Source organism: Chelonoidis abingdonii, chromosome 3 (genome assembly GCF_003597395.2).
Source record: "Chelonoidis abingdonii isolate Lonesome George chromosome 3, CheloAbing_2.0, whole genome shotgun sequence".
Taxonomy (NCBI): domain Eukaryota; kingdom Metazoa; phylum Chordata; order Testudines; family Testudinidae; genus Chelonoidis; species Chelonoidis abingdonii.
This window is the reverse complement of record NC_133771.1, coordinates 204,145,102-204,165,919: the sequence shown is the minus strand read 5'-3', so window position 1 is coordinate 204,165,919 and position 20,818 is coordinate 204,145,102. Positions and strand designations below refer to the sequence as shown.

At 41.6% G+C, this 20,818-nt stretch overlaps 1 protein-coding gene across 7 annotated transcripts in view; it reads right to left on the bottom strand.

The window, feature by feature from the left end:
* KIF16B (kinesin family member 16B) overlaps positions 1-20,818 on the bottom strand; it is a 220,011-nt gene that overhangs the window by 69,207 nt on the left and 129,986 nt on the right. For 3 of the 7 annotated variants that reach the window (XM_032763280.2, XM_032763281.2, XM_032763284.2), the window contains one exon: positions 6,610-6,732. In XM_032763280.2, coding sequence (XP_032619171.1) covers positions 6,610-6,732 — 123 coding nt within the window. Of the gene's footprint in view, positions 1-6,609; positions 6,733-17,164; positions 20,476-20,818 lie in introns of those variants that run through there. The other 4 variants (XM_032763276.2, XM_032763278.2, XM_032763279.2 and 1 more) reach the window with 2 other exon arrangements.

Here is a 20,818-nt window from a genome sequence, read left to right as displayed (position 1 = left end):
CTCTTTCTTGGAAGACATTTTTGATTAAAATATCAAGCAAAGAATTTAAAGGTGAACTGAGGATTTTTTAAAAAAATGTATTTATATTTATTGTATTTAGGAGGATGAGTGAGTGAGATATTTTCTCTAAAAACAGAGGTTAATGATCTCTCTTCTGCCTCATACTAATCTTTAGAGTTGTCTTTTGGAGTCAGTGAAATCCATGCCTGGAGGAGTCAAAATTTTGAAGGAATCCAGTACAATCTGATTGGGTCTGTGGATGAATGGTGACATCTGGCAGCTATCGGTGGCATTATATCCACCACAAACTTCCTCCTGGCTGCTGGCCAATTGCCTGCCTCTAGAGTGGGCTTCCCTGCTGAACATTCGTTGTGGCTTCTGGCCACAACTATGGGAAGTACAATAACATGAGAGTAAGCATGGACTGAGAGCAAGTGACTCTTGCATTCCAATCCCAGTCCCAATACAAACATGCTCTGAGGCTTTGGTCAAGTTATTTAAATAATCAAGTACCTTCACTTATGTTAACATGACTGGCTATTTTGGATTCTCTATGGAATGCATACAAAACTGCCTGGCAGATGGGAGTTTATACGGAAAACTATCCATTGGCATAGTGTAAGAAATCTACGAATATTAGCAACTACCACTAGACACCAGTATAAGTGGCTGGACCTCACCTCTCCTGCTGTGGAAGAGGCTGCTGCTGACCTAAGGATTCATTTTTACAGAAAATGAATCAATTCAATGTGGGGTCTCAAGTCTAGGATCTCCTGAAAATCATAAGGTAGGTCTTGTGCGCAATGTTTTCAGTGTGATAGACTGGAGTTAGCTAACTATGAGAGTGGAGAGACCATTTAAAAGACCCACTCCAAACCGCTAAAGCTCACATATGGATGGACAACGTGCTAAGCCAGCCTGCACTAGAAAATAATGTTTTGTCTTGGCTATGTACTACAGTTTAGCTAGAAGTGAACCTATTTAAGGACTGCCTACTAGACTGAAGGACTTATGAACATTTAGATTAAGGTGCTGCCAAGATGCCCTGAATTGCGTGCTCTTCTTTGTGATATCAGGGGAAGAATTTATCTATTTTGTGCCAGCAGAAGACAGTTTTTCACCCTCATTTCTTGATTCTGTTTCTTCACATGATGGCAACATCTAGGGTGTTGGCCACATACTAATTTAAGCATCTGCTGATAAAAATGTATGTTCGCAAAGATTCACAGATGTGGCTTGCTTATCTTTAGAAGTTCTCTGATAGTTTAACATGTATCTGAGTCAGGGCTGTAGGCTGCAGGAAAGTCACAGTTTTGTGGTAGGAAAAGAGCAATAAAAGCTTGAGCAGTTTGTTGGGAGACCAACAGCAGGAGTAACACTAGGAAAAAATCTCACTCTGATAAAAGAGAAACTTAGATCTAAATTTGGGAGAAAGGAAAGACTCTCAGGTAATGAGTTATTTCAGCAGTGGTAATCTTCCCTGACCAGGAGGGACATCCATGAAATAAACAGGGTAGAACCTTCCTTTCCTTAATAGATTCATATATTTTAAGAGTAAAGGGAAGCATTACATCATCTAGATATGCGCAAAAGACTATCTAGAAGAGGTTGAGAGAAAATTACCTCTCCCAAATCCTATCCTATAGTAACCTTAAACTATTAATAATCTTGGGACTTTACAGAACGTTTTCATTCTATTAAGGAAGTAACTATACATAAACCTAACTTCACCTGGTGGAGAATAGGTTTTGAGGGACACCTCTTGAAAGGTAGTCAATCTGAATTAAAAAAAGCTATATCTGCCTAAAGAAAACAATTTTGGTGAAGAGGCCTCATTCTCAATCTAGCAAACAGAGAGTTATCAGAACCCATAATCTAGTTTTTGAGGTTAAGACCATTTTGACAGGATAATTAAGTATTTCTTGAAACCTTCCACAAGGCAGGTATCAGTAAACTCTTGCCACTTTTGAATCTATAGTCGAGTCAAATGCAGTGTGTTTTGAGGAGTGAAAGTGAATCATCCTGGCTTATCTTTTGGTCTCAGCAACGAAACCAGGAGCCAGCCATCTGGAATGCAGGTTGTCTCATCATTTATTAATCAACTATCAAGATAGAGGAAGACGTGGATTTCTTTCTTTCTCACGTGAGCTTCTGCCACAGCTAAGGCTTGCTTAATACCCTGGCCAAAATGGTAAAACTTTGCACTAGTAATGAACCTCTCCAAAGATGACACGAAGGTAGCTCCTGAGAGATGACCTGGCAGATATGTGTCAGTAAGTGACTGAAGTAGAGCATCAAGTCAATCTTGTGAATTTAAAATGCTACAACTGAGACTAAGGTCACTGTTCTGAACTTGCAGATAGAGATGCTGAGTAGCCATAAGACCAGAATTGAATACAGAAGCACAGGAACTGACATCATGAATCATATCAGTGCTCCATCTCATCTAATAGGCTATCTTTAGCAATGATCAGCATTAGATGCTTTAAAGGAAGATGCAAAAACCTGTGTCGAGGACATATCTGAAGTAACCAACTCACTGAGGAAGTTTCTTCCTAACCCCTATCCCTTAATGGTTGGCTTATTCCCTAAAGCATGAGGTATCTTGCTTGTAATTTCTCCCCCACTCATCTGAATTAGGTTTGGATGGTCTCATTATACCCTCAAGCATTTTGGTCTTCAAGAGTAGGAATCAGTCAGTCAATATGGTATTTTTATAGAAGACAGTCTTGTAATTACGTTTCCATGAATCACAGAATCATAGAATTGGAAGGGACCTTGTGAGGTCATCTAGTCCAGTCCCCTGCACATGTGTCAGGACTAATTATCTAGACAATTCCTGACAGGTATTTGTCTAACGCTCTTAAAAATCTCCAATGCTGCAGATTCCACAACTCCCGGGGCAATTATTCCAGTGCTTAATGTGACAGACCCAGGCCAGTGGGGTACAGAGTCTAGTAGAGGGCAAATATACTAGTCACTAGCTGAGTAGTTTTCTGTTCCCTGAGTGACTAGAGCAGGGGCTGCACTGGAGTAATCAGGATCTGCTAGAACCAATTAAGGCAGACAGGCTGATTAGAACACTGCAGCCATCAAGGCAGGCTAATCAGGGCACCTGGGTTAAAAAGGAGCTCACTCCAGCAGGGGAGGAGCAAGAGGAGAGGAAGTGTGTGAGGAGCTGGGAGCAGAGGCACAAGGACGCTGAGAGTGAGAGGCTGTGCTGCTGAGAAACCTAGGAGTACAAGTGTTATCAGACACCAGGAGGGAGGTGCTATGGTGAGGATAAAGAAGGTGTTTGGAGGAGGCCATGGGGAAGTAGCCCAGGGAGCTGTAACTGTTATGCAGCTGTTACAGGAGGCACTATAGACAGCTGCAATCCACAGGGCCCTGGGCTGGAACCCGGGCCTGGGTTCCCCCCAAACCTCCCAACTCCTGATCAGACACAGGAGGAGTTGATCCAGACTGTGGGAAAGATCACTGAGGTGAGCAAATCTGCCAGGAAGCGCAGGACCCACCAAGGTAGAGGAGGAACTTTGTCACATTAAACAAATACTGACAGTTAGGAAGTATTTCCTAATGTCCAACCTAAACTGCCCTTGCTGCGATTTAAGCCCATTGCTTCTTGTCCTATCCTCAGAGGTTAAGAAAAACAATTTTTCTTCCTCCTCCTTGTAATAACCTTTTTCATACTTGAAAACTATTATCATCATCATGTCCCTTCTCTTTTCCAGATTAAACAACCCAATTTTTTCAAACTTCCCTCATAGGTCATGTTTTCTAGACCTTTAATCATTTTTGTTGTTCTTCTCTGGACTCTCTCCAATTTATCCACATCTTTCCTGAAATGTGGGGCCCAGAACTGGACACAATACTCCAGTTGAGGCTAAATCAGAGAGGAGTTGGGGGCCCTGCAGCCAGATTGCTGAATAGAGAGAGGGAACCCAGGGGCAGAGAAGTAGCAGCCTTCTAAGCCCCTCGTAGAATGGCAGTTGTAGGCTTATATAACAAGGACTGTGGGGTGGGGCTTGGAGCCTAATAATCACCATATGGTAAGCAACTTGGGCAACAGCATGGCATGGCCTCCAAGGAGAGAATATACTATAAAAGAGAAACATGAGTTGTGAGGACAGCAGAGTTAGCTGCCTTGAATAAAGAAAGGATGTTGGATTATAAGGGATATCCCCCGTACTAATCTCTGAAGAGCCCTAACCAATTTCAGAGTTGCCACCTACAGGCTGTTAGATATTACGTTTATTACTGTAACTAAGCTGATAAAGGCATACCAGTAAAACAATAGTAGACTCCCATTCCCTGATACTGCTATGTCACCCTCTTCTATTGCTCTGACCTGTGGAAAGGCTGCAACGTGTTCTTTAGTAGTTACTTGCAAGAGGGATTCTTGAAAAGGTAGGGGGAGAGGGATGATTTGGTATCATGAAGTTCTCTGAAGCTAATGGCTTATTGAGATGATGTGGTTAAGGCACTTCAGATTCATAGCCAATGGTACACAAGGAAGTGATGTGGCCAGCAGCAGGTCTGACCACCTTTGACCTAACCTGATGGATCAGGTACCAATTTTGCAGCTGGCAGAATGTGAGCACAGCTCAGAAATGATCTGCATGTTGTAGTGAAAGCCCTTTAACCTGTGATAACTAATGAAAAAATAGGTCAGCAAATTTGACACACAGCAGCTAAAGGCTGTCAATCCTCTTATCTCTGACCCCAGCCAAATTGATGTCTTCAGTCTGCAAAGATGTGTCAATCATACAAGCTTGTGCATGCTCTACCTTCACCAACCATGTTTCCATTCAGCTTTTCATGTTTTGCTTTGAAGAGAGACAGTCTCGATTCCTGGGTTAGGAAGGAAAGGCAGTGGACCTGTACTTACCCAGCAAGGTTGAACATGAAAAATCTCAGGCTGGAAGAGATAACACTGAGAGGCAAGAAGATGGGAATAGGAGAAACTAACAGAGTTTGGACATGGAGAAAATGAATGGGGAGTGGAAGGAGAGAAGTAACATGGGGAGACCAGGGAGCAGATGGAACCTCAGAAAATGTCTGTGGCTTCATGCTGTGTTTGTTATTAGAGCAAAACATGACAAGTTTAATAACTTCATATATCTAATAATTTTATATCAATTTGTACTGTGATTTTTGTGATAAAACCCGTATTATTTGTAAAACTTGGCTTGTGTTAGGATTCTAATCTCAGCTACTGTAACTTCAATGTAGTTACCCCAAATTTACACTAGAGTAGTGAGATCAAGAGTCTGACCACTGAAATTTTGTAGTTGTTGTGCATATGATCTCTTAGATCAGGGGTGAGAAAACGTTTTAATCTGGCCCTCAAACTCCCACCGCGGAGCAGGATCTGGGGCTTGCCCTGCTCCAGTGCTCCAGCCAGGGAGTAGGGTCAGGGGCTTGTCTCCTGGAAGCAGCAGCATGTCCTCTCTCTCTAGCTTCTACATGTTGGGGCAGCCAGGGGGTTCCACACACTGCCCTGCCCCAAGTGCTCCCCCTGCAGTTCCCATTGGCCGGGAACCACGGCCAATGGGAACTACGGGGTGATGCCTGTCCACGCCTCCGCATGTAATCCAGAGGAAGGATATGCCACTACTTCTGGGAGCTGCTTGATGTAAGCACCACCTGGAGCCTGCACCCCTGACTGCTTCCCGCGCCCCCAACCCTGATCCCCCTCCTGCCCTCCACACCCCTCGGTCCCAGCCTGGAGCACCCTCCTGCACCTCCAACACCTAATCCCAGCCCCACCCCAGAGCCCGCACCCCCAGCCAAAGCTCTCACTCCCTCCCACACCCCAATCCCAAATTTCATGAGTATTCCTGGCCTGCCATACAATTTCCATACCCAGATGTGGCCCTCGGGCCAAAAAGTTTACCCACCCCTGCATTAGATGCTGTATGCAGACATCCCCACAGTATCCAGTAAAGTGTGCTGTTGAGTAAGAAAGTTTGTGACTGGGGATTTTTAATAGAAAAAATACAGTGACAACCTTCAAAAAGAATATTTTCAATGCTTCCTTGTCTTTAACAATGAGATATCAGTGACAGTTAAGTTTACATAGATGAGCCTCTTTTACCAAGGATGACATCTTGCCCAAGTCAAGATACTGTCCCACACAGCTCATCTTGAGTTAAAAAGGCTTGTTTTGCATATTTTGAGTAGAGTTATTTCTATCCTGGCAATAGTCTTCTCTGAAATCCAGAATGTTTTCTGTTGGAAAGGACTTCGGCAGCCAACATAATACATTTCCTGGGGATAATCATGCAGATTTCTAAAGTCTAACATTTTTTAAACTGGGAGTTTTCTTTCAGGTTGTTGTCTACTTCTCTTGGCTGCTGTACTGCTTGTGACATCATTGTGAGTAGCAGGCAACTCAGTTATATCTCCACACTTTATTACCAACTGCACTTCACAATGCAAGAATGTTTTCCACCTTTTGAATTCTGATGGCTGGGTAGGGCGATCTCATAACCACTTGCTTGTGAACCTTGAGCATTTTTGCATTTTTCTGTCCCTCTCTAATGGTATAACAAAGCAGCATGCATGCAAGAAACCCAAACATTAAGGAAATAACTGAAAACCACTTACCTTTATCTCAAACTCATAGTGCTCATCTTTTCCCTGCCCACAAAGGACATAGCGCGGAATGCTAATTTTAATTGGGTCCTTTAGGTCATCTGAATTTGCTCCCAGAGAGCGACAGATCATCCGCTATCAAGTATATCAAATAAGAAGAACAAAGGAAGACCAGAATCACTACATGGAAAATACTTTAGCTGGACAGAAATAAGAAAATGCTCTTGCACAGAGAAGCAGAGAAAAGACTATAAAGGAGGTAAAGGTTACTGAGAAACATGAAGGATTCTTTGAAAGAAAAATGGTATCATCTCATTAATGGATCCTCAGATTTTGTTTAGATATACATGAAAAAAATTGTGATAAGCCATTTCAACTCTTGTTTAATATTTGAAGGCATTTGCAGCTTAGAAGTAAAAAGCTAAAAAAGAAGCATTAAACTTTATGTTTTGATCTTACTTGAAAATATAAAAATATGAAATAGGACTTTACAACCAGAAATTAACCTTGTTTTTTGTTTGTTTGTTTGTTTGTTTTAAATAGCAGACCCATCATTTGCAGACATCATGCAAAGCTTGAGAGAATCTGGGCAATCCTAAAAATATTTTAAATCCTAAAGCATTTTATAATTCAATAAGGTACAGATAACACTTTAATTCATTGTCAAAACAGTTTCCGAGCATATCCTTTAAGCCGCATCTGATTAACAGAAACGTCAAATATGACAAATGTTCATGGTCTGGATAGCAAGGTGCTGGAGATTACAGACATCTTTACAGATAAGTCTACAATGAGAGCGCATTCCTTTGACTAAGAGCTAATAGAATCTACAATTTAGCAATCTTGTATTTTCCAAAGTTGTGTGAAAAATTAAAATATTTTTGCAACTCAAGATATTAATGTTTTGCAATGCTTGCATCCAAAAGTGGCATAAGCATTTGTAATGAATAAATATATTAAATTATGTGATTTCTGGTACCATTAAGTTCTCCATCTTTTTAGTGGAAAGAGTTTAGTCTGAAAAGCTTCGTAATTTCACTTTTTATTTTAAAAAGCAATAGCACTGAGACAAATACAAGTTTATAATATAGATTTAAAAAACAGCTTTAATTTTGCTGTCATATTCCATTTTTATACATAATGATGTTACCCAAGGACACCTATATAATCTAGACCGTGACCCATCTTCAATGCTTTACTGATGACCACTTGGGACTGTGTTCTTTGCTCCAGAGCAAGCCGACAGGCTATTTAGAGGTCTTATTTCTATGAAAAAATACTAAAACCCCAGTTGAAAGTGTTACTTCCAATTTATTAACATCTGACTTTTTATTGCATTGTAAATTGATCTCCAAAACCAAAATATCCTGTTTAATTTTTTTACATTTCCAAACCACATATAAACAATCTTTGAAAGCAAAAGAGACCAGGTAATTTCTGTTATTTTAGTAAGGGAAATCCATATTTATCATGTGTTGGACTGACAATCCTAGAAACCTAAGCAGAGCCACCACATTGCATGAGCTCCTATGCTTAAATGCCCCAATTCTGACCAGCATGGACTATATCTAGGGGAGAGTGAGAGAAAGTGTAGTTCAGTCTTCAGCTCACTGACTCCTTAGTCTCTCCTCTGCAACTTCCCACGGAGGGTTTGTTGGTTTCAGTTGTGATGGTGATTTTTGTGCTGTGTACTTATATCTAACAGGAACTGGACCAAGACTACCAACTCTTTCAGATAGGCCTCTGTCTATGGTATCTGTCCATGGATAACTTTTGGTTACTTACAGGTTTACCTGGCTTGACTTGGCTAGCTAGAGCAAAAAATCTCTCACACATTACTAATCCCAATCTCAATTTTTTGAAAATATTATTAGGGCTGGTCAAGAACTTTTTGCCAACATCTTTTTCCAATAGAAAATTAAGCTTTCAAAAATGAAATTTTTCACGGAAAACTTTCATTGTTTCCATTTGAAAACTAAACTCGAAAAACAAATGTTATTGGTCAAAAACTGAATATCTCAGTGGTTTTTTTATTTCTAAAAGGAGGGGGAAAGGGTCTGATTTTTTTTGTTTAACATTAGTTAATATCTATCTTGAAAGGAAGAACAGTTCATTCCCCTGAAACTGACATTTTAGGTTAATCTGACTATAAAATAATACCACAAAAGTTACTCTCAGTAAGTCAAAATAGTGACAGAAGGTGTTTATCATTTATTCTTCTTTGTGGAAAATATACGGTTTCTACAGAGAATTTACATACAAATAATAGTTTAGAGAAAGAAAATATAGTACCAAACAAAATACACTGCAGTATTTGGCACAGAATGTCCTAACAAAGCTTTGACAACCATCAATGTTTATCAAATAACACTTAAATTACAGTGGAATAAAAGGAGTTTCAGTGCAAGACTGCTCTGTGAAAAGTGTAGAATTTACATTGCCTTAGATTTGAAGACAAATAAGAGTATAGAAATATATAGTAGAATTTTTCTGTATAATCTGAAAGGTGTTGCATATGGTATGTTTAGTCACATACCAACCCTGATAACAGTAGCTCTCAATTATTTACTTTTTAAGTTCTAATAAGACTCACTTGGAATGTCTTCTCAGCATCAGTAAGGCCTTGCCTACATTACAGTTTTGTCAGCAAAAGGTAGCTTTTGCTGACAAAACAGTGGTGGTGTACACACTACAATGCTATTTTTGGTGGCAAAACTCTCCTATTTTGGCGACAAAATAAAACTACCTCAACAAGAGACAAAGCTTTTTGCAGCAAAGTTAAACTGACAAAGCATCAGTGTAGATCGGGGTGAGCAAACTTTTTGGCCTGAGGGCCACATCTGGGTATGGAAATTGCATAGCGGGCCATGAATGCTGTCAAAATTGGGGGTTAGGGTGCAGGAGGGGGTGAGGGCTCCGGCTGGGGGTGAGGGGTTGGGGGTGCAGGAGGGTGCTCCGGGCTCAAGCAGCTCCCAGAACCAGCAGCATGTTCCCCCTCCGGCTTCTGCACCGAGGCATGGCCAGACAGCTCTGCACGCTGCCCCGTCCGCATGTGCCGTCCCTGCAGCTTCCACTGGCTGAGGTTCCCAGCCAACAGGAGCTGCGGAGGAAGCGTGCGGCACCCCCTGGTTGCCGCTACATGTAGGAGACGGAAGTGGTACATGCCGCTGCTTCCAGGAAATGCATGTTGCAGGGCAAGCCCCAGACCGCCCCCCGCAGGAGCTAGAGGGCCAAATTAAAACGTCTGGAAGGCCAGATATGGCCTCCGGGCCATAGCATGCCCACCTCTGGTGTAGATGCTGCTGTTTGTTACGTCACCATTACAGGCTTCCCCCAGTATCCCACATTGCTTGCCATGACCACTCTGCTCACTGTTTTGTCGTAGGGGTTTCTTTAACTCTCTTCTCCCGGGGCAATTTTTTGTTGTCACTGTATTGTTTCAGATATACTTGATGACAAATATTTTGAAATAAACTAACAAAATATTGAAACTGATGTGATTATATAGTGTTATTTTGACAAATAAAATCTGCAGATTTTTTTGGTGCAGAATTCCCCCATAAGGACAAAAAACTGTCTATCTATTCAAAAGCTTCCGTACTGTCTTTTTTTCCTATGTATTTGTTGAAACAAAAATCAACATATTTCAATTTATTTAAGTCAACAGGTTTGTACGTTTTTTGTTTGAGGGAATGAGAATTGGGGGCTTTGTTACTATAAATAATCATAACACTCTCTCTTCATCTAAACCAGTGCTTCTCAAAGTCGGGCCGCCGCTTGTTCAGAGAAAGCCCTTGGCAGTTCGGGCTGGTTTGTTTACCTGCCACGCATCCACAGGTTCTGCCAATCGTGGCTCCCACTGGCCGCGGTTCGCCGCTCCAGGCCCATGGGGGCTGCGGAAAGGGGACAGCAAACTGTGGCCAGTGGGAGCCGCAATCAACCGAACCTGTGGACATGGCAGGTAAACAAACTGGCCCAGACCGCATGGGGCTCTCTCTGAACAAGCTGCAGACTGGCTTTGAGAAGCACTGATCTAAACCACCCCACATCCTTCCAGTTCCAATCTCCCAACCCAAATTGTTTTAAACCTTTAAGAATTACATTATTATTGTTATGGTTTAACATATAGTAGGAGCTAATGCGTAATGTGTTTATATTAATGAAGAAACTGCACCTCAACTGGAGAGAGGTCTTTACAATTCAGAATTTCAGATTAGACCCCATCGGTCTTTCTGCCAAGGACTATTTCCCTCAGATGATCCAGAGAGCACTTCAACCAATGAATTAGTGTCTATGTACCAGAAAATATTATAAAATACACAAACATTTACTCCTCCTAAAGAAAAATAAAGAAAAGTAGAGAGACAACCGTTGCTGATTTTTTTAAATATCTGTAAGAGAGGTAAGGGGTAGATTTTATTATCTTACAGTCGTGCCTATGGGTTACTGGAGCTCTCATGCCACTTTTAAATAGTTCAGATAATTCCTGGAATGGGATCTTAAAAGAGAGAGTGGTCATTCAGAGCCACACAGCAACATACAATGGGTCAGGAAGCAAACAGACATATAACAGGATTCTCAGCTGGGTTTCACGATAGGCATTTGGTGCATTTTATGGAGAGACATCAAGGGCCAAATGTTTCTATTCTTAATTGTTGGGAAGCATTAGTGTAGTATCCTCAATTTCCTGGATTGCCAGCTGACCATGTTAAAATGTGAGACTTGTTATGAAACTTTTGGCAATCCTATGTGCAACTACTCTTACTGTAGCACAGGGGTCGGCAACCTTTCAGAAGTGGTGTGCCAAGTCTTCATTTATTCACTCTAATATAAGGTTTTGTATGCCAGTAATACCTTCTAAAAATGTTAAAGTGTCTCTTTCTATAAGTCTATAATATTTGAAATATTTGTCAACAAACTGGGTTTTCAACTAAAGGATCTGCTTCCTGGGTCTGAGCTGTCTGCTGCATTGCTTCAGTGATACACAGCAGCTAAAAAGTCTGCTTCATTACTTCACTCAAGGTGTACAGATAAAAACCCCACTGGGATGCATACAGCAACATTTCTCCTGGCATTAAGTATAGGAGATCAGCAGAATGACTCGGAGACCCAGCAAACTCAGGTTGCCAGAACAGCTGGGTCAGTGGGCATTCAGGGATAACAGTGCAATCCTGAGACTACTCTAAATTATATCAGAAACCAAATCAGCCCCCAGGATCAAAAGAACAGCACAAATAGTTTACAGCTATCTTATCCCCCACCCACCCCAAGATTATGTTGGCCACAGCTGAGAATCTAGCACTTAAGCTCTTCTTAAAGCATCAGAAGTAAGGAAAATAGATAAAATACTACATTCAAAGGACTCAGCCATACCAATAAAAAACGTAGGCAACTGATCATACCCTGATTATGGAACAATTTGTTTTAAAATAGTAAAGAAGATTCAGTTTAAAAAAAAAGTCACTATGTCCTTTACCTATGATTTACTTCTAACCATAATTCTAGCTTCTCACCCCACTCCCAAAAATAATTTTTCAAAAATATTTTATTAAAAACTCCATGTTTATATTGATTGACCTTCCATGTATAAAAAAAAAAATCACAAACTAATTATCTTAAAGCTTAAACCTTCTTTATGATAGGCAGATATACCATCATTAGATCATATGAAAATGGCTGCACTACTAAAGGAATGCGTGCGATTAGATATCTGTCAGTGCATATCTGCATACTGGACAGAAGTATCAAGTTCTTAAGGAAGCCATAAACTATGGTTTGGCAATTAGAAATATATTACAAAACACCCAGAAAGTTCACTTTTTGTGACTTGCTTTTAAAGCTATAAATCACTCAAATACAACCACATGACATACTTTGTTAAAAAGAACTAAATAAATCCTGATGGTATGTTTTTGGGTTTTGACAGTCCAGCTTCTCCCACCCCAAACTATTATTAAAGATTACAATATATAATGTACTATAAATGAGTTTTAGGCTATACTGTATGTATTCTGTAAGTTTGCTTTAAGGATCTACAACATTGTGAAATGTAAGTGCCTATGAAGAATCATGTTTAAGTAACAACTGGCTCACTAAGGGATCATGTAGATTGCTTTGTTTACTTTATAAGATTATAATTTATTCTTTTCCTATATTAAAACCAGCATGTGGGCAGACAGTAGAATGAGTAAATGAATGTAGTTCCTGATAGTGTAAATGTGGTCCTGCGAGATGTGATGCAGACGGGTATTCCAATTAAGCATGTGCATGCCGGGTATGCCAGAGCCAGAAACTTTTGCTTAGCAGTACCTGTGGGGCAGTGCTCGCGCTTCATGCCTGTTGCCCCTCCCCTAGCTATATGAGGCAGTGCTGCCTCGACTCCCCTCAGCTCCTTTGCACTAAAAGTCCTGGGGAAGACTCTGATCCAGAGGAGATGAAGGGTGAGTCATGGAATACACATCTGCAGCACATCTCGAAGAATCAGTTACAGTAAGTAACCATTTCTTCTTCCTTGAGTGGATGCAGACGTATTCCAAGTAGATGACTAGTGAGCAGTAACCCCATCTGGAGGCAGAGCTCAGAGCCTACCTGAGTAAGGATTGCAGGACTCCTCTTTCAACATTAGCATCTGCTCTGGAAGAAGCAGTGATCACATAAGGTTCCCTACATGCATGTATGGACGACCATGTGGAAGAGTCATTGGAGGCTGAACTGACAGAGCGAGGAGGTCCAACATCAAGCACTGTTTTGGCCACTCTGGGGCAATCAGGATGAGCCTGGCTTAATCTGCCTTGAGCTTGGTGATGACCTGAGGAATGATCAGGATAGGAGGGAATGTGTACAAAAGAGTTGACTGCCAGCTGCAGTAGAAAGTGTCAGAGGGACCCCAGGCTGAGCTCCTCCCAAGAGCAGAATAGGTGACACTTCCTGTTTTCCCTCATTGTAACAAGATAGATCATGGGGATGCCCCATGTTGCGAAAACTATCTGAAGGACCCACCTTCAGAGACCATTGGTGGGTCAGGGAGAAAAGCCTGTTGAGATGATCTGCGAGGTGGTTCTAGTTCCCTGGTAAGTGGACAGCTATTGGGGCGATGTTGTCTTCAACCTAACTGCCACAGGTATCGCCTCAAGACAAAGTGATCTGGAGTGGGATCCTTTTTGTCTGTTCACATAGTACATTGGAGTTGCATTGTTGGTGAGTATGTGAACCACTGAATGCCTGATACAGTCCCGGAAGGCAGGACATGCATTGTGGATGGCCCAAAACTCCAGCACACTGATGTGGAGCTAGGTTTTCTGTTTCGACCAGAGGCTTTGCACCCTCAACAGGTCCAGATGTGACCCTCAACCCAAAGGGATGTTTTGATAACCACTGACTTGGCTGGAGAGGACCAAACAAAGGGGACCTCATGGCACACATTGAGTGGAGACTGTTACAAGTGCAGGGCTCCAGGGCTAAATGGAGAAAGGTGACTCAACCTGTCCAGAGAATGCAGGGCAGGGCGGTAAACCATCCTGAGGCACACCTGAAGAGGGTAAAGATACAACCTGGAAAGTTGGACCACCTGGGCGCAAGCCGATATGTGGCCCAACACGCTGTCATGGAGGGCTGTGATTGCAGACTGAGACACAGCTGTCAAATCGCCTGGAAGCAGTCGGTCAGAAGGAATGCTCTTGACGTCATGGAATCTAACACGGCCCCAGTGAACCCTATTTGTTGAGTGGGAACCAAAGCCGACTTCACAGTGTTTAGAATGAGTCCCAAATGGTCAAGTAAACGTAGCATGATGTCAATGTGGGCAAGAACCTCCTCTCTGAAGCACTGTTCAGCAACCAGTCTTCGAACTAGGGGAAGATATGGCTTCCCTTCCCTCTTGCGGTGTGCAACAAACACTGCCATGCATTCAGTGGAGACTCAGGGGGCAGAAGAGAAGTCAGATAAGAGAACGACATACTTAAAGCGGTAGTCTCTTACCACGAAGCAAAGAAACTTCTTGTGACTTGGTAGGATGGCCATATGAAAGTAAGAGTCTTGAAGGTCCAGAGGGATGAATTAGCCATTCTGAGACAAAGCAGGGAGAACAGCTGATAGAGTGACCATGAGCAACCTCATATATTTGATTAATTTGAGTCCACAGAGATCGAGGATGGACTTCATCCTGCCCTTGGATTTTGGTATCAGTAAACACCATGAGTAGAACCCAGGACCCCATTGTTCTTGTGCAACCTCCTCCACAGCTTCCAACATTAGCAGAGAGCTGACCTGCTCAAAGAGCAATGTCTCATGAGAGGGGTCCCTGAAGAGGAACAGGGAAGGGGCATGGAAAGGAACCCGATTTGACAGGGTCTACGGATCTAAGATCTGAGGTTATTGAGACCCAGGCACTGTAAAAGTGGGCCAGTCTGTCCCAAAAGGAACGGGGGTCAAGACGGGAGGAAGAACAACTGGAACAGTGCTCTGAACCAACAAGTCAAAATGGGCACTTAGCAGGCACCAAGGGAGGTGGCGCAGACCATCTAGGCCTTGTCCAAATACAAGGTTCAGCCACTGAAAGGCAGGTCAATCATTTGCTGGATATCCAGCATGATCCCAGAGTTCTAGAGCCAGGAAGCCCTCCTCATAATAACCACTGAGACCATTACCTGGCTACATCAAGGGCAGATTGCAGAGACATTTTAGCCACCAAGCAGCACTCAGTGACAAATGCCTGAAATTCATCATGGTGCTGGGACGGGGGCCTCCATCCCAGCCTCGGGGCACATGCCAACCTTGGCAGCTGTACTGATCTACTGGTAACCTTCGGACCTCCTCTGGTGAAGTGGGAGCAAGATGACAAAAGATCCTGACTCTGAAACAGAGTCTGGGAGCCTCGGAGACATGTGGGGAGCAACTCCAGATGGAGCCAATAGGTGAGCCGACTTATCCAGGATCCAGAAAGAGGTTGGAACCATTGCTCCTGATGCAGATGACATCACTGGAAAAAGTTTGGTGTTGCAGGCATGGTCGGTCCTGGTGAAATCACTGGTACCAGACTGCCTTGATGTTGGGGGCAGCAACAACGTCCATGGAACCATCTGCAGCATCAATTGCGTCAGTGCTAAGAAAGGGCCTGGTATTGAAGAACCTTGTATTGTCTCCAGTACCATGTCCCTACCAACCCCGGAGAAAGGTGCTTTTTTGGTGTGGTGCCGAAGGGCTCAAGAGTTCAGCAGCATGCTTCAATTAGGATGCCATTGCGGGTGCTAGCCTCATTAAGTCTTGGACTCACTGCGTAGACAGGACCGAATGGCAGAGTAGGTCCACTGTAGCGAGGTATGACGACAGCACAGACACTGTCGATGCTGACATCATTCCCATTGGTACCGGACTCCCCAGATGCCGGAGGCAAGAACTGAAGTCAACAGTAAAGGATGTTCATCCTCCCTACCTTGTACCAAGGGAGGGTCAGAGGATCCCACACCATCCCATGTGCCAGAGCCAGTCCCATAAGAGTAAACACTATTCTTAGGGGAGGTAGAAGTGTCACCCTGAGACCTGGAATGCTCATGATTGGTCTTATGAGCCCTCTTTTTTGGCATCAACGATGGAGAAAGACTCCTGCACCTCTTTGGAGTGGCCCCTGCCCCAGAACAAGAGGCAGAAGCACTCTCTGAGCTGGAGGGTGATCTGTGGCCTGAGGAGGCCTCAGGCCTCATGGTCTTTTTAAGGAGATGCTGCTTCAGGCAAAGTTCCCATGCCACCGGAGTCCTCTTTTTGAACAATCTACAGATCAAATAGTGCTCTATAAGGAGGACTTTGCCTAAGGCAGACCAAGCACCTTGTGTGGGCATCACTGTTGGAAATCACCACTCCACACAAAGGGCAATGCTTGAATTCCAGCGAGGGCATCGCTGGGGAGCATTACCTCTACTGCTATTCTGTAGTCTATAACTTTTACTCTAACACTTAATTAAACTAATAACTATGTACACTAAAACTACGCTATGAGGATGAATTGCAAGGTGGTGAAACCACCATCACACAGAGCTCTGACTCAAGCTGACACGCAGTCAGAAGGAACTGAGGGGGGTCAGGGCAGTGCTGCCTCATGTAGCCAAGGGACGTGCTACAGGCATGACTCCCCTTACCCCCCTCCCCCAGTACTGCTAAGAAAAAGTCTCTGGCTCCAGAACATGTGCTGTGCACATACTTACTTGAATACATGTTTGCATCTATTCAAAGAAGAATTTATGGAGCTTCTGCACCTTAAAAGGAGAAAACATTAGAAGAGGCCCTGCAGTATTTTAAGATGGGGTTTTTTGAAGTAAAAACCAAGTGTTATTAAAATTAATGAGCAGAATGTTAGCACCCAATGATTTTAACATTTAAAGAAACCGTGTACACGTGCACACACACAACATCCATAGGGTTACGAGGAGATAATACACATCTTATCGGGTTAAATACACTCTAACCCATGTACAATAATAGAGTAAAGCTAATGGATACGACAAACATGAATCTTGAGATTCAACCAACCAATCACCACTACTAAGTGGATGAAACCTCTGGAATCAGGAGGCAAGAGATACTCATTTAAGTAAAGAGTCCTCTGAAGGAGGGTCCCATTTAGGTGGCAAGAGTGAGGAAGACACTAACTGGAGCTTTCTGGTGAAGCCAGGTGAAGAGATGGCAGGGGCAAAAATCAGCAGCACAGAAGAGAAGGATGAATATAGTACTAGTAAGAGTAGAGAGGGGTTGCTTGTGTATAGATTCTGAACCATTCACTACATCAAACACGCACATTTTAAATTTGTTTGCCTTTTCAGGAAGCTGTGTGCTCAATATACTACACAGACCCATACAAAGCGAAAAAGAAACTAATATGGGATGAAGAGAAGATGGATACATACTAGGGCTGTCAATTAATCGCAGCTAACGCAATTATCTCAAAAAAATTAATCATGATTAATCACACTGTTAAATACAAGAATACAAATGGAAATTTATTAAATATTTTGGATGTTTTGAAAATGTAGAAAATATACGGATTTCTATGACAACACAGAAATACAAAGTGTACAGTGCTCACTTTATATTATTTTTATTACAAATATTTGTACTGTAAAAATGAAAGAAATAGTATTTTTCAATTCACCTCATACAAGTAGCATAGTACAATCTTTTTATCATGAAAGTGTAATTTACAAATGTAGATTTGTTTTGGTTATATAACTGCACTCAAAAAACAAAACAATGTACAACTTTAGAGCCTATAAGTCCACTCAGTCCTACTTCTTGTTCAGCCAATTACTAAGTCAAACAAATTTGTTTACCTTTACGGGAGATCTGCTGCCTCCATTTTATTTACAATGTCACCTGAAAGTGAGAACAGGCATTTGCATAGCACTTTTGTAGCTGGCATTGCAAGGTATTTATGTGCCAGACATACTAAACACTCGTATGCCCTTCATGCTTCAGCGATTTTTTTAATTGTGCGATTAATCGTAACTTTTTTTCATCGTAATTAAAAAAATTAATCGCTTGACAGCCCTAGTATGTACCCTGTTGTATTCTCTACAAAACTCAAAGAAAGGTCCTAAATGTATTCTTTTGCTTACTGTCTAACAGCAGTGATAAAAAGTATATCAACATCCATTAGCCTGTCTACTTTTGTTGTATCTAAAATGTATCTGGATTTCTATGCCTAGTCAAATACATAATTAGGCAAATGGCTTCTTCATTTGAACTGAACGTTATTTTCCAGATTTCCAATGGAACATTTAAATCGTCTTGAAAAAATGATGGAATAAGTGTCAGTTGAGTATCTGTTTCTTTTGTATGGGGTTTAGAAAAACCAATCCCTGAATCAGATCCAACCTTGCTCATTTTAGAAAAAACAAGTTGAATTCTTGTTAAATTCTCTTTGTCTGGAACAAACACACATCGGAGTTCATTCAAACAGTATAACTGAATTTTGTCAAATTGGGACCGCTGAGGTAAAGTGTACAAAAGACTAGGAACAGGATAGAAAACCTTATCTTCCTTCATGAGTCCTATATGAGTAGCTGTAAGAACTAGTGATCTGTAGGTCATTTGTTTAAAATGGTCTTCTATCATCACTGTGGTATAGAGCAATACATGAACATCTCCTAAAAGGGGTTTATTAGTTTCCATGTTTTCATGAACAAAGTACACCAAGTCAGCTAAGGCACTCCGGAATTTGCAGGACAACCGTACTCCATTTGCAAAATCTAAATCAGTGACTTCTGATGTCCAGTGAAGTGACAGCTGCAACAAATCACCTTTCAGCAGCTGGTGATTTAAACAAGCATCATCATCTGATATCGTAATCAAGATACTCAGTATATCATGGCATATTCTCTGCGTGAAGTCTTTGTTATAGGTAAATATTGTGAGTAAACTATCTTCAGTACAGCATACAAGTCTAACACTCTGTCCAGCAAAACCAACTTCAATTTCTCTTATCGCGGTGATTGGAAGAACATGAAAAATTGCCAAAGAATCCTGACAGTTGTCTTCTTGGTTGTCCGATGGAACAACAGCATACAAAATGGAGTTGAACAAAAACAAACAAGCCGGCTCTGGATCAGGTTTCTTGCAATTGCCAACAGCAAGCCAGTATACACCTTTTAATTGATCCATCCTGGCACAAACTTGTGGTAAGGCACAGTTCACATACTCCAACAGTCTTTCAAGAGAACAGACTTGAAGTTTCAGTAGCTCATCTGGAAAATACACAAGTTTTTGCTTTAACACTAAACTCTTTTTCATTTCTTCATTTCTATACCAGTACATAGATCCTTCAGAAGAATCTCGTGCATGCATGCTTGAGATTTTTGATGATACACACTTAACCTCCTGCCAACAAAGAATATTGTGTTCTGACTGAATGCTGCAATCAATATGCGCTTTGTCCTCATTAGTGGAGTGAAGCGTAGCCTTCTTCATATCCGATTTGAAAGGCACATTTACATGTAATATTTTTACAAATGGCAAATTTTTCAGCAATGATGCCACTTGTGCACATCTCTCACTTTTATCACACAGATTGCCCAGCTCCTTTATTTGTTTAATAATTTGGGCACTATTGCGCAAACTACTACTAGTGTCTTTGTAAAGACAAGAGAGCTTGCTGAAAAGATAGCCCAAGCCATAGCTCTGTTCTGTTCTCACATCTGAACACGACGCTTCTGATTTTGGGGAGATTATTTTGCTAACATCCGGGTCTTCTTCAACTGGCTGCTGAGAAATATGAGATTGGTCTGGAATTGCATGATACACTGTGTTATATGGATTGTTCTCTTTGGGTGCTATTTCAGAAAGTATATTGGACTGAGAGAGAATTATGCAAGATGTGCTGCTAAAGCTAACCTGCTCAGTCCCACAGTCTAAAGGTTCTGAGCTAGAGAGATGTTGTGAATGGGAACAATCAAATTCAGTCCTTGTGGTATCCCCATCCTGAGAAGTAATTTTTGCATATTCAGGATTATTGAGATTCACCTTTTTATATTGCAAATGCTCCACTTTGCCCATATCATGATTATGTGGAGAAGTGAATGTAACATTTTTATAATGAATTTTCTCCCCATTAAAAATGTTAGTATTTCTAGGGTGATTTAGTTCACATTCAGTATCATATAGGCAATCAAAGCAATGCAGTTCCGACTCGTTCTTTTCATTCCCAACTCCCTTTTGTAATGGAGAGAGGTAACAGATTTGTTCAGGAATAGAAAATAAGCTCCACATCTCTGGACGTTTGGGGTGCCTTTTGAGGTCTGCTTTGGTTGTATCTTCTTCAGCCAAGTTAGAGCCTATATCATCATCTTTAAAGTCATAAGGGAGGCTGTAATGTAGCTGCCAAGGTCGTCTTTTCTGTTTAAAAAGTCAAAATACGGAAATGGAAGCACCTTCTGCTTTGAAAATGTCTTGAATTCAGGTTTAATTTTAATTAGGTTTGTGCATTCATTTACAAGTAATCAAAAACTGTGAAACCAAATCCAAGTAGACTGATTGAGGTCTGATCCAGGAACAATCTTTATGTATTTACCCCATACCCATCATTTGTGTGTATACAGTATCCATTTCACGTTGTCTAGTACTGCTTTTGGTTTCCCCAAAAGAATCAGAATGTTCATAGGATAACAAATTTTCTATGTGCTTTTAACAAATTTCAAGATCTTAACCAGGATAAGAAAAATGAGGAAAGAACTAGGGG